Source organism: Rhinolophus ferrumequinum, chromosome 19 (genome assembly GCF_004115265.2).
Source record: "Rhinolophus ferrumequinum isolate MPI-CBG mRhiFer1 chromosome 19, mRhiFer1_v1.p, whole genome shotgun sequence".
In the NCBI taxonomy this organism is placed as follows: domain Eukaryota; kingdom Metazoa; phylum Chordata; class Mammalia; order Chiroptera; family Rhinolophidae; genus Rhinolophus; species Rhinolophus ferrumequinum.
In genome coordinates this window covers 14,662,334-14,676,647 of record NC_046302.1, presented here as the reverse complement: position 1 = coordinate 14,676,647, position 14,314 = coordinate 14,662,334, and the positions used below count along the sequence as shown (strand labels likewise).

General features: G+C 33.1%; 1 protein-coding gene across 1 annotated transcript in view; it reads left to right on the top strand.

Moving 5' to 3' along the window:
* The window catches only part of NDC80 (NDC80 kinetochore complex component), a 41,564-nt gene that overhangs the window by 10,613 nt on the left and 16,637 nt on the right, over window positions 1-14,314 (top strand). Inside the window, exons 8-12 of the mRNA XM_033135617.1 lie at window positions 1,925-2,018; window positions 3,276-3,382; window positions 4,126-4,270; window positions 7,193-7,398; window positions 11,878-12,030. Coding sequence (XP_032991508.1) covers window positions 1,925-2,018; window positions 3,276-3,382; window positions 4,126-4,270; window positions 7,193-7,398; window positions 11,878-12,030 — 705 coding nt within the window. The remainder of the gene's footprint in view (window positions 1-1,924; window positions 2,019-3,275; window positions 3,383-4,125; window positions 4,271-7,192; window positions 7,399-11,877; window positions 12,031-14,314) is intronic.

The following is a 14,314-nucleotide window of genomic DNA, read 5'->3' as shown; positions in this document are numbered from 1 at the left end:
TTTAAATTTAAACATTCATTGTATTTTTTGATCACATCTCATATACACATTGAACATTTCTTTTCCTCTACTGTCTTTTTAGAATGAAGATATCAATACAGAGCAGCAACATTATTTTAATGTAATTCTTTGTCTATATAAATGCATAATAGATTGCATCTTAAAATACTTCATGTAGGTTTTGTTTGGTCTGTTTTGGCCTTTTTAGTTAGGCATATTGCCACTTAGATCAGAGTTACTGCTTCCAAAAGTAGACAGTCTAAATTGGTTCCCAAGCCACACTTTATTCAAGCCCAAACTATGTAACTTAACCCCACTGTATTTCCTAAAATACACAAATCTATATATTCAAATGGAGCAAACACCAACTCCAAGAAATAAATTTATAATGTTGAGATTAAACATTAATATCCCCTCGCACATGTTAAAGACCTGTTACCATGCAGGTCCCTAAGAAGAAAAACTATTATCTGCTCTAAATCTAATCTTCAGTCTTTGGAGCATTTTTCATAAAAAGAAAGTGAAAATAACTTTTAGCTTGTAAATTATAAATATCACTTTTAAGCTTAAACAGCTGTATCATCTTTTATTCTTATCTTTCCTTACTACCTAGGAAATAGTTCAAAGATATATCCACTGACTGACATGATATCATGGCTTTTTTTTCCTTAAACGAAGGATAACCATGCATCTTTACTGCTTCAGCTATGACCCCTGCTGGAGCCACAGCTAGAAAGAAAATTTTCCTCTTATGTTTCAATATGTGTACTGGTCTAGATTTATTTGTACTTCCATTTTCATCCAAATATAATTACAACACCTATTAAATATTAAATTTTTTGACATTATTTTTGAAGGTTAAAGCAGTAAAAGTTATTCTTGCTATTTTAGGTATTTCAGATGACAAAATAAAGACAAGCACTTTGGTAACTATAAGGTGCTATTTTTAATTAAAGAGAGTTATCAAAGTATCCAACGTTACCAGATTCTTAGCTTCAACTTTGTGGGTCCAGAAACTCATTTTTTTTTTCTTGTAATCTGCAAAATCAAAATTGACCAAGCTTAAGAAACTGATTCACTGTTATCGAATTCACAAGAGACTAATCTGAAGTAGAATGAAAATGTATTAATTTACTATCAGTCATATGTATACCTTTCCAGTTACAGGAATATACATTCTGCCTCTTCAGGATACCCATTCCGTATTAACCAAGTAATAAGGTTGTTTAGTACAGAGAGAATCAGTGCAAAGGGAATGGATTTGTCTTAAGGGATATTTACTTTATCTAGACTATGGAAAATTGTGATCAGCCACCCTTGCTGCCTAACAAAATATGCATCCTGAGTAACCTATGACTGCACAATATAGTGTTACTTTCTCCTGGATAAATATTAAGAATGATAGTATTCTATTTAGATCTCTACTAATCATGCCATTTTTTAGCCTGAAATTATATAATTATGTAATTATAGCCTTTATTAATTATGTTCTCATTTTCACAACTAGACAATGTCAGTTTAATTTAACTTATATGATCAATGATTCATTTAAATTTTTTCATACATAGATTATCTCTAACAATAATTAAGTTTGTGTATTTTATGTTGAATTTATTTAATAAGCTTCCTTGTTTGGCCTTCACAAAATTCTGAAGATATGGTTTCTTTACTGTTTACTAAATATCACCTTTATCTGAATTTAAGTTTTTTTCATCAGTATTCACATTAGAACTAGCAGACTGAATAAGTCTGTGCAGCGTAATTAATGATATACACTAAATTTGTGTCTTATTTATAGGAGCTTATATAGCTTCTTAGTATTCCTGACTTTATTTTTTTTAATTCAAATTTAAATTTCCACGTAGAAAAGTGAAACAAACTAGAGAATTATGGCTTTGTTTTTAAATCTGCTTAACTCAATCAGTTGTTTTTGGACTACACCATAAAATGCTATGAGAGTTTCATGAGTGGTGCCGACAGCTTTGAGGAGATGAATACAGAGTTGCAGTCAAAGCTGAGTAAGTGTTCTCATTCCTAGTGTGCTTGGTTTGGGTCCTATATTTAACTCTACCAATGGAGTTGTAGCTTAGCCTACTGTACCTAATGTTTATATGAGCTATTCACTTTAAATTCATTTGGATGCCTACTGATTTTTATCTTCATTGTTTCCTTAGTGAAGAGAACTAATAGTTAAGCATAAAGAATACTGGTATTGGAGTCAGACCTGAGGCATTACCACTTACTGGCTATGTGACCTTAACAAACTACTTGTTAACAAAGTTTTGCAAGATTAGATGGTCATGTGTATCAAACACACTACCAGGAGCACAGAAGATAATCAGCAAATGTTATTCTTTTTGTGCTATCCTTGCTTTACCATTTGAGAAATTAAAGCACCAATTAGTCAAAAAACCTAAGGTTTCTTTCAAAATTTGTGACAGAAGGTTAATGGGCCATTATACTTCCAAAGAATGAAAGTCTTTATTTTTCCACTCAGCTATAATCTAGTGACATTCAATATTAACTGGCTAACTTTAAAATGTTCCGCAGGTGTTATTTTACATTTTTGTTCCTTTTATTGAAATAATCTTATATATAAAATGCCAACATAGTAAGTGAAATAGATAAATTTAAGATGTGCAGAGTTATTCTTCCAAAAGTAATAAAATCAATCAAAATGAGAACATCTCCTTCCCATTATTATTAGCACAATAGGTGAAAGCAATACCTTATGTTCCCATGGGCTCTATCTTCCCAAAGAGTAATCAGGATAATTTCAACTTCTCCACATGAGAAAGGGAACAAGGTAAGCGATATTTGTTTTAAAAGAGGAATATTCGTAGCGATCTAATACAGAAAGAATTTGTTGAGTTCTTTGATATTTCTCTGTATAATTTATTAATCATATAGAACTATATTCATTTATTCAAATATTCTATACCTATTGTGTGCCAGCCACCAAGGATACTGTCATGAATAAGAGATAAAAATCCCTGCTCTTAATGAGCTTCCATTCTTAGAGACAGTAATCAGTGAACAACTAGAAGTCAAGCAGTGTTAAGTTCTACAGAGAAAAATAAAGCAGGGTAAGGAGGTATAGAGTGTAGTGGAGAAAAGGGAATGGTTTGCTATTTTACAAAGGATAGGATGTCCTTCACTGAGAGTATTTTGCCAGAGACCAGAAGGAAATAAGGAAGAAAGCAATGGTGAAAGCCTAGGGAAGAATGTTCCAGGAAGATTTGAGATCTGATGAAGTTTTGGGGTTTTGTCTCCAGAGGATGTATTTAATGTAGATGGTTTCAAGCTGGAATCATTAGCAGCAAAAAACAAAGCACTGAATGAACAGATTGCAAGATTGGAACAAGAAAGAGAAAAAGAACCGGTTAGTAAACATGTTTATCTTTAATAGGCTTATACACTTACTTAGCTCTTTTGAACTCTCCTCGAATACCAGTTGTTTCTTTATCAAAATTAAAAACAGAAATAGATTAACAAAATGAAATTCTTAAAGGTTAAAATTATTTTACATAGGGCCGAACTCCCAATGAAAACATGTTTGGCATCTCTGGAGCTTTGTTTTCCCTTGTGATCTATCAGTCTTGGACTAATGACATTCAGAATATGATGAAAGAGTCTTACCAATTTACATAAGACCAAAAAGATACTTTGAACCAAGTCCCCATGTCCTGCACCTCTAGAGAGCACTATTTATAAGAGGCCCTGAGTTTTTTAGTTAGTGGGAAGGGAATGGTAATAAATGGGTTTGTATAATATATTGTATCCTAAGGACTTTGTAATATCCAGATATCTAGTTTTATTTTGTGTATAATGTTACTGAAGCACCTAGACTATTCTATATAATATCAGATTCTAAAAATATTTGTGCTTTTTCATTCTGGCCCTTGACTTTTTCTATCCTAAACTGACTTTTTGGAAAGTACTTTTTCTTTATTAGGTAATAACAGTAAAGTCCACTTTTAGTTCTTTCACTCCTTCTGGGGAAAAAAAAAAAAAAAACCCTACCTTTCTCTAAAATGAATTTAAAAAAATATCACTTTGCTTTCAAATAAAGTATGGAATGATTATTGATGAGAATAACTAATTTAATGTTCTTTTCTTTTAAAGAATCGTCTAGAGTCATTGAGAAAACTGAAAGCTTCCTTACAAGCAGATGTTCAGAAATATCAGGCATACATGAGCAATATGGAGTCTCATGCAGCCATTCTTGACCAGAAATTGAATGGTCTCGATGAAGAAATTTCAAGAATAGGTAAGCACAACTAATGCTAAAAAAAGGTCACTTAGTCTGGGATGGGGACCTGTGTGGAAATATATCACATATAGAGAAGTTTTGTCATCCATCTTTTTTCCTTTAATGGTGAATGGCTATTGTAGGCTACCAAGTTTTCAGGGCCTTCTGTATTAGTTTTCTGAGGCTGCTGTAACAAATTACCACAAACTTGGTAGCATAAAACAACAGAAAATTGATTCACTCACAATTCTAAAGGCTAGAAGTTCAAAATCCAGCAGGGCCAACTTGTACCAAGGACTGTGGCAGAGCGGAATCCATTCTTTGCTGCCATTCCCACATTGCCTTCTCTGTGTGTCTTCTCTCCTCTTCTGTCTGTTAATTTCTCTGCCTCTATCTTTTAAGGACATTTATGATGGTGTTTAGGGCCCACCTCAATAATCTAGGGTAATCTCTCCTCTTGTCAAAATACTAAAACACATCTGCAAATTCTCTTTTCCAAATAAAGTAATGTTCACAAATTCCAGGAATTAGGACTTCATATTTTTGGGTGGCCATTATTCAATCTGTTATACCTTCTAACATATTTTCAGGCACCTGGTTTTTTGAAGCCAAGAGGTACCAAACCTAAGAACATATGCTGCCTGTATAAAAACATATATTCTATTCCACCTTGTAATTAATAAGCCAGGTTCTTAAATCATTGCTTGCCTCAATCTGCTGTAATTAATCATCCTCCATCACTACCTCCTAAACTACTCAACTTAAGCTGACTAAAAATATGATGAAAGATGCAGGTACTACAATTCCTATGAAGCAAAAGGCCAACTAAAGAAAGTTTGTTTATAGCCTGTGTGTTCCTAATCTTGTTTTCATAATCATGTAGATCTTAATCATAAAACTCTAGAAATACTGTTGTACAGGAATTGATCGATACTTCTCTGGAGCCAGGAGATCAAAGGAAGTTATCTACAAATTGCAGGGCCATTGGACAGCAGTTACAAAATAAATAATTATATGGACTTTCTATACTATTTTCCCAGGTCTTTGCCTGCTTCGATTTTATTATTTTTGGATTTTACAGGCTGTGTCTGTACCACATAAGAGTTGTGTAGATTGTCCTTAGGATATTTGAAACTCTTAGTCAACGGAACATTGATCATCTGTCAAGAATAATAATTATCTGGGGTATTGACTGGATAGGTTATTTTTTTCCAAATAACTAATTTATGTATATATTTAATTTGCTCTAAACCAACTCTTCGAATAGTTTACATTTGGCCCCTAATGTTTGTTTGCCATAATGACAAGGAACCATAGACTAATTTCTTATAGCAATGTTTGTAATGCAATTAAATCAGTACTTTATAATTACACTGTCTTTACTGGTATTTAATCAAGAGAATTTTCATACTCCCTACTTTTTTTGTGAGAATTTTTTTCCATCAATTGCAAACTGAGAGAGAGAGAAGTACTTCGGCATTTATTTGCCATTCCAGAGTGGTTTCGTTAGAGACAAAAAATTGACAACTGTTAACCTAAGATATTTTTATTCTGAGTATTTTAACTTTCTTGATTATTTAAAGCCATTCATGGCCAAGGTGAATGAGACATCTTTAAACCCTACAGATACTGTACATTGCACATTTTTTGTGTAGATTCCTGTGTAAAGTTTTACTTCAACCATTAATTAAGTTAGAGCTTTCCAACAACAGTGCTACAAAGGGGTTATAACAAAGTCAAGATCTCGACCCTCAGCTCTCAGGATGATTTCTCTTGGCCCTTTTGGTCGTGAGCATCCTCATCCATTTAGCCCAGCCTGCTTAAAAATGCTATCGTATTCTTTATGAGCTATGAGTTACAGAGGTTAGAAAACATTATTCTATATAACCCCAAATATGTAAAATCTGACAACTTCTCTTCCCCTTTGCATTGACCATTTGTTGTTTGTATGTCCCATATTCTCTTGGTACCATATAGTCATTCTTGATTACACATTTTGGTAAATAGACACAGTAAGAGCCTTAGCACTACAGTTACTAAATATCTGATGAAACCACTGTCATGTCAATGAAATGAGAATAAACTGATACATTTTAATATAAATTTGTGGGTTTTCTGGCTTATTGCAGAGAATCATGTAGGAGTATGAAAAGCATTTGAACTGAACATCAACAGACTATTCCTCTTAAGTGTAGCAATTCTTAATTGTAATCATTATGTGTGAGGACATGTATTTTTTTCATGTAGCACTTTCTGAACAGGTAGCATGACAGGAAAAATAAGTTTCACATAAAACTTTAATTGTATCATCTTTCAAGAATGTTATTAACCACGTGGGATCAAACAGAATTATTCAAAAGAAGAGAAATGCAACAACATGGATGTACCTAGAGGGTATTATGCTAAGTGAAATAAGTCTGACTGAGAAAGACAAATACCATTTGATCTCACTTATATGTGGAATCTAAAAAACAAAATAAGCAAACAAAACAGAAACAGACTCATAGATACAGAGAACAAACTGATGGTTGCCAGAGGGGAGGGGGCATGGGAAGCTGGGTAAAAAAACTAGTGAAGGAATTAAGAAATACAAATTGGTAGTTACACAATAGTCACGGGGATATAAGGTGCAGCATAGAGAATATAGTCAATAATGTTGCAATAACTATATATAGTGCCAGGTTAGCACTAGACTAATCAGGGGGATCACTGCATAAATTATATGAATATCTAACCACAATGCTGTACACCTGAAACTAATATAAAATAATATTGAATGTCAACTGTAACTGAAAAAAAAGTAAATAATGTTTTTTAAAAGGAGAAAAATAAACGTACATTATTTGAAAATTTAGACACCTTTATCAGCTCTTTTAAATAATGGCATAATTTCTTTGTAGGAATTGAAAAAACTTAACAAAATTGTTTTTTTTAATGCAGAACTAGAATGTGACACAATGAAACAAGAGAATACTCGACTACAGAATATTGTTGATAACCAGAAGTACTCAGTTGCAGATATTGAGAGAATAAATCATGAAAGAAATGAATTGCAGCAGACCATTAATAAATTAACGAAGGACCTGGAGGATGAACAACAGCAGTTATGGAATGAGGAGCTAAAATATGCCAGAGGCAAAGAGGCGGTATGTCTTATCATTTCAAGAGTGGCAGTTCACCAGAGCTGATTTTTGTAAAGGTCTATCCCAATTAAGAACTGTATAGAATAATTTGGCTAAAGAGGTAAAAATTTTTAAGCATTGACATTTTATTAAAACACATTCATCTCTTTATGTCAATTCAGTAACTCCCGAGTTTCTCAGTCAAATTTAATGTAGTGTTTATTTTCAACAGTGAACCAAGAAATAAGCAAAAAAGTCTCTCAGAAAACGAAAAAAAATTTCGTAAATTCCATGCCTTTCGTTCTAGAAGAGGATATGGATTACCTCTTCATTTACTTATTCTCTACTCAAACAGTTACTTAACATCTGCCTTGTATCACTTACCAGCCTGAGCATAGAGGAAATAAAGATAAAAAAAACATGCATTCTCCCTTCAAAAAACTTTCATTCTAGTTGATATTTTTCTACCATGAGATTAGACCTCTAATAGGTATTTGCATGGTGTACTGAGGAAGCACATAGTGTACCTAACCCAGATTTAGTGTACATGGTGTGGGGAGATGGGTACGGTGGTTTTCAGAAAGGATTCCTTGAAGAGATAACATGTGAACTGAATTGAGAAATGTAAGAAGAGTTAGCATGGCAAGGGTAGGGGAGTCAGCAAACAAAGGAGCAGGAGTACATGGGAATGCTCAGAGAGAAAATAGCATGATGCACTCCTGTATCCTAAGTGTTCCATATGGTTGGTGCTTAATAGCAAAGGACAGGGGCACAAAAATAAAAAGATGGCAGCACATAGATGAGACTCAAGAGATGAGCATAGACCAGTGAAGATCCTTTCCATATTTAGAAGTTTGGATTTTTGTACACCTGAAGCAAATATATTAAAAAAAAAAAATGTTAATAGCCTGAAATTAGAATCTTAGATGATCTCAACATAGATGATGGTGAAGGGAGGAGAAGACAGAAATAAATCCTGCTAAGGTTAAAAAAAAAAGTTTGGACTTTATCCTGAAAATTCTTCTAAAGCCCTTAAAATTTTTAAACAGAAAGATCACAGTTTTGGTAATGTGAAAAATGGTTTGGAAGGAAGCAAAACACTCATAAGGATCTGTGGCAGTAATGCGGTGAGAAATTACAAGCTGAATTTGGATAATGCTAGTGGAGATTCAAAGAAGTGGATGTATTCTGACTACTTAGCAGGTAGAGTGAAAAAGACCTGATGAAAGAAGCCTTGGTATCTGGCTTGGGTGATTGGACAAGGAGTAGTACCTTTTGGGAATAAAAGAAGGAGAAGTTGCCAGTCGGGAATGGGGATGGTCTTCTGGACCTGTTGTGTCCATCGGGCATCCAGGTGTAAATATCTAATCAGCTATTGTTACATGGGTTGATCCTCAGCATAAAATATCTGGCTTTGCAATGTAGATTTGGTAAAAATCAGTGTACAGTATATTGTGGTTGAAACCACAAGGGTAAATAAATGAATTCACTAAGGAAGAATACATAGAAAGATAGAATTCTGGAAGTAGATAAAGGTCCTTTAAGACAGGCCTAAAAGGAAACTAAGGACTGGCCAGAGAGGTCAAGAGAATAGAAGCTGAGAGGAAAGATTCAGGAAGGAATTAACATTGTCCAATGCAATAAACACCTTCAAAAGTTTCTGTCAGATTCAGTAAAAGCGGTCACCATTTTTATTTGACACAAGTTATTTGACTTCGTTTTAATTTTATAGGTAGTACATTATCATTTCAGCCAATATTGTTGAGAAAGTGGGCTTAGTAACTATATGAATTTCTAGATAAAATCTATCCTTATTGTTGGCGATCTTTTGTAAATGTTCTATACTTCTGCCTACTTAGCTATATACACTACTCTTAAATGTAGCTTTCAGTATACATGGACGTTTTCATAATGATTCAACATAATCATGGACATGATACCAATGTATTCTAAAACAATATAATAAGTTAACAGGTTGTCTACGGACTAGACAACCTATCAGTTCCATAGAAATCTATACACTATTTGCATTCCTAAGAAAAGTTATGTAAGTTAAAACTTTTTTTTTTAAGAAAAGGAAAAGAAAGCATGCCTTTTAAAAAGGCTCTTTTAAATAGAGAAAAACAGACTAGAGAGTTTCAGACTTAAGTTTTCTTTTGAAGTTTTTCCACAGTATTTTCAGTTATAATGTGGTTTTTTTGGTTTTTTTCTTTTCTTTTTTTTTTTGGTGTAATTCTAAAATTTAAACATCACTGAGAAAAATTTAGTCTCTATCTTTTAGTCTAAAATTAATATGTATTTTTTTAATCCTATTGCTTCCAGCATTTTCCTCAGTACAGTATTTCTTATATTTATCACCATTGTTAAAATAAAAAAGTAGCTCAAACAAAGCAGCTGTGTTTGTCTAAGGGGGCAATAGTGCTTTTTCATCCTGGTCACCTTATAAAGTACATTATAGGGGTCATGCAAATAGTTTCTTAATCAGTCAGATTTTAACTTTTGCATTATTAAAAATCTGTATTTTACACACTTACATATGTCATTCTTAATATGGAATAGAGTTCAGTATGAAAAATAAGCATTACCTCCTATTTCACTATACCTTTGCTTTTCGTTAATCATCTATACTTCCTCATCCTCCTGACCCTCTAGGTAATCTCTATCCTTGCGTATTAAAAAGAAAATACATAACAAATAACCTGTGGTGGTGCTCCCTAAAGTTTTTTTGAACCTACCGTGTGTCCCCGAAAATAAGACCGGGCCTTATATTAATTTTTGCTCGAAAAGTCTCCTTAGGGCGTATTTTCAGGAGATGTCTTATTTTTTCATGTACAACAATCTACATTTATTCATATACAGTCATGTCATCTGGAACATCGTCATAACGTACTGAATACATCCGTCTGGCTTACCATCTTAACTGGGGCTTATGTTCGGGGAAACACAGTAGAACTTGGTAAACCTATGTTTTAGCCCTGGATTTGCCACCACATGCCTGTGCTAGCTCGGTGTGTCATCTAACCCCATAGTCTCAGTTTTCTTATTTATAAAGTGAAGTGTGGTTAGACTAGATTGGTGAATCAGAAATGAGTTATTTCAACAGTTATTAAGAGTATATTTTACCTCTTAAGCACTGTCGGAAAGGAGATGCTAGAAATCTCTGTACCGGCTGAACTCTTGAGTTTTGCTAGCTAAAACTAGCTATACTAAAAAAGAATGCTATTTTTAATTTGGAGGACCAGGCTGAAAGAAGAAAATGATCTGGGAAGTAGGTAAGCAGAGGCCTAAAGAGCCAGAGTAGGGCCATGGACAGTGAGAAGTAAGCCCTTGGATAAGAAATATATTAAAGAATGGTGGCAGAATTCAAAAGTTCAACAAAAACGAATTTCATCCATCTTTTTTTCTTGACCAATTTTTATTCCACATGCCACCTCTGACTAATAGTAGCCTTCTGGAGCTCCATGTTGAGATAGACATTGAGGATGCATCTAGGTTCATCAAGAAAGAGTGTGATATGTTTTGGCTGTGGGAAGGAGAAAGTAGAGATACATGTGCCACATATTTGCTCTTCCTGCAGTTAGGCATGAAAAAGTACATGGGCTTGTGAAAACTGTTTTCATTAGATAAATAAAATGTGAGGGAAGAACAGAAGAAACTACCCCTAGTACCATTTAGTATTAGGACAAGCAGAGACTACTTTTGTAGTCTCTAGGAAGCTACTATATAACCAATTACAATAGTTGAAATGATTTCCTGATTCATTAATAAGAAATCTTAAGTTTAATAAATAAGCACAATATTTTGGGGAGCTGATAAATTTTTAGAAATGGTAAATTATTTAAGCAAGTTCTAATGGGTACTTTTGCCATTATAGTTTTTCACTCAAAGTATTATTTTTATGGATGGATAACAGCAATGAGAACCTAAGTATGTATTGAATGGAGGAGGCAGTATGAAAATAAATTGCCTAGACTCTGCAAGTTCATTTCTTTAATCAAATATTAAGTATCTGCTATATGCCAAGTACTATTCTAGGTACTGGGGATGCAACTGCTTTCATGGAGCTTTCATTTAAGTAGTGGTGATGAATAAATAAATAATATATGTCACAAATGAAAATCCTTAACAAAATATTGGCAAGGTATTATCGTCAGTTTTCAGTCATTTGACTGTGATGTACGTCGGTTTGGTTTGCTTCGTATTTTTTCTTGATGCTTGCTGCACTTCTTGATTCTATAAGTTATTTTTTAAAAGGGGAGGAGGTGAATTTTCATTAACACCTAAATGTAGACTCCAAACTGTTTGTCAGATAAATGGAAGAACAGTAATGTATTGCTTATTAATTAATCATAGTCTTACAATTATCCTACAAATTTCATGTGAATAAACTCATTCTTTTTATTTTAAATTTTGTGTAAAATTGCAGAAATGATGACTGAAAACTGTTTGGAATGGGACAGTTTAATTTTTGTTTTTAACATTTCTTTTTGTGTTATCTTATAGATTGAAACACAATTAGCAGAGTACCACAAATTGGCTAGAAAATTAAAACTTATTCCTAAGGGTGCTGAGAATTCCAAAGGTTATGACTTTGAAATTAAGTTTAATCCTGAAGCTGGTGCCAACTGCCTTGTCAAATACAGAGCTCAAGTTTATGTAAGTTTAATCATGAATACTTCAAAAGGTTTTTAAATAATATGATTGATGTCTGGTTCATATGTTTATAAGTAAAAGCTTAAACTTTAGCATGTCTATAACTCAGGACTAAACATAGAAATAAAACATTGAAACTTTTTATCTTCTTGGTAGAAATCTCTGTATTGTACCTTACTCTTGGAGTTATAATGCCTTTTCTTCCTCTCTACCTAGTTTATCTATTCAAGTATCCAATAAAAAATTTGTTTACAAATAAAATAGACACCAGGATTATAAAAACAAAAATTACCTGACCCTGGCTCTCAAGTTGCTACTAGTCCCCTCACGGGAGAAAGACATAAATAAGTATTCATGCTTTGTTAGAAATCTTCAAAGTATGATAACACGATCAGTTCTTCCCAGAATTGAGAGAAAAGTCTCCACAGAGATGGTGAACCTGGAACAAAATCTTGAAAGATTTATGGGGGTGGTCTGTGGGAAAGAGTTTTCAGGCACAAGGACACACATGTAGACATGAAATATAATAGAACATTAAGTGATCTGGCAATGAATGGTGAGAAATCTGCACCTAATTTTTGAATATATCCAAGGATGTGATTTGGGGAAAAAAAATTTTACATTGCAATTTCTCAATTATTCATTTCAGTACCCCCAAAAATGTCCATTTTCAAAATATTTAATTTTTGAATATAAAAAATGTTAAATTCTAAAACTATGCATATTTTCCCTTTTATTCCTTTAATAAATTATTTAGTACATAATACGTTCCCTGTCAGCTAGGTGCTGGAAATAAAATACCCAGAAAGATACACTCCCTACTTTCACAGAGATTACAGTTTATTGGTAGATTTTTATTAAAAAGCTAGACTCATTTTCAATAGAAAAATAGCATCCAGTATGTCTCTTTTACTGAATTGTTTCTCAAGCAGTAGCTGGCTAAGTAGGTAGATAGACAGGCAGGCAGACAGATATTTACTCAGCACTGTTTTGAGTAGTTTGACATGACTGGTGCAAGAAAATAATTACCTGAATCAAATAACTGTAGAAAATATTACCCATTGCAAAAAGAATATATATGCTTAGAAAAGAAGGAAAAAATTTCATTGATCTCTAGAAATAGTTTCACATAATAATAGAACAATAAAAATAGAAAAGGCATCAAGAAAGTGCCACCCCAACTATTACAAGTAGTATTTGGTGAAAAATTCTTAAAGAGATTAAAGAGGCTGCTGCATTTTTCATCATAGAGCAGCCAAAGTTAAAACTCACCAATAACTTCAAAAGACCTACTGAAAACATAGTAACATACAGGGTTTTCTTTTGGGGTAATGAAAATGTCTTGGAATTAGAGGTGATTATACAACATTTGAACTACTAAATGCCACTGGATTGTACACTTTAAAGGGTAATTTTATGTTAAATTTATTTTAACTTACTTCAGTTTAAACATTTCAATGTGAGTTTCCCCTCAATGAAAAATGAATAATAATGGGAGGCAATGAAGTACTATGTTGAAATAAAATCAGTAGAATAGAAAATAAACATAAGAAATACAAGCAGGTAAAAGCTTCTGTATGGTGAACATGTGGACATGCAAGGAAATGAGCAAAACCCAGAGCATGAAAGCTCTGTTCCCCTTCCCAAATACTTTGCCCTGTATATTTCTTCCATATGGCTGTTCCTGAGTTATATCTTTATTTAATTTAAATAAATTGCTAAACATTTGCCTATTCTGGACAACCACCTTGCTTTATTCACAGAACAACCCATCCCAATGATCTCTCCATACTGGTATAGTGAGATATTCCTCATTTCTTTTGCAGCCTCAGAGTCCTCTGTTGTGTGGCTTATTAAACCAGTCCCTGCTAATGGACATCTGCCCTGTTTCAACTCTTCTGCTATTACAGTAGAGTTACAGTGAATAGTAAAAAGGAAAAACAGAAATATAAGCAGATAATTGTAAAACTAAACAGTTGAAAAAGATTAAGAGAAAATGATGCATCTGGAAGATATAGCATAAAAATACAACCTACATATAAATTGTTTCCAAGGCTGCATTAAACTAAGTGTACTTATAAAATGTTTAAATAATAACAGTGAATTTCCAGAATAGATAAGCAAATCTAGAATTTTGCATGTATTCAAAACCAAAAGAAGTTACATTCTATAGTTAAAGAGATTACATTAAAAATTAGTTTTATATTTTTTATTGATGGTGTGTTTATTTAGATTAAAAACATCATGGCTTCACTTTTTTTCTCCAAAAGTGGTTCCTCCTATCACA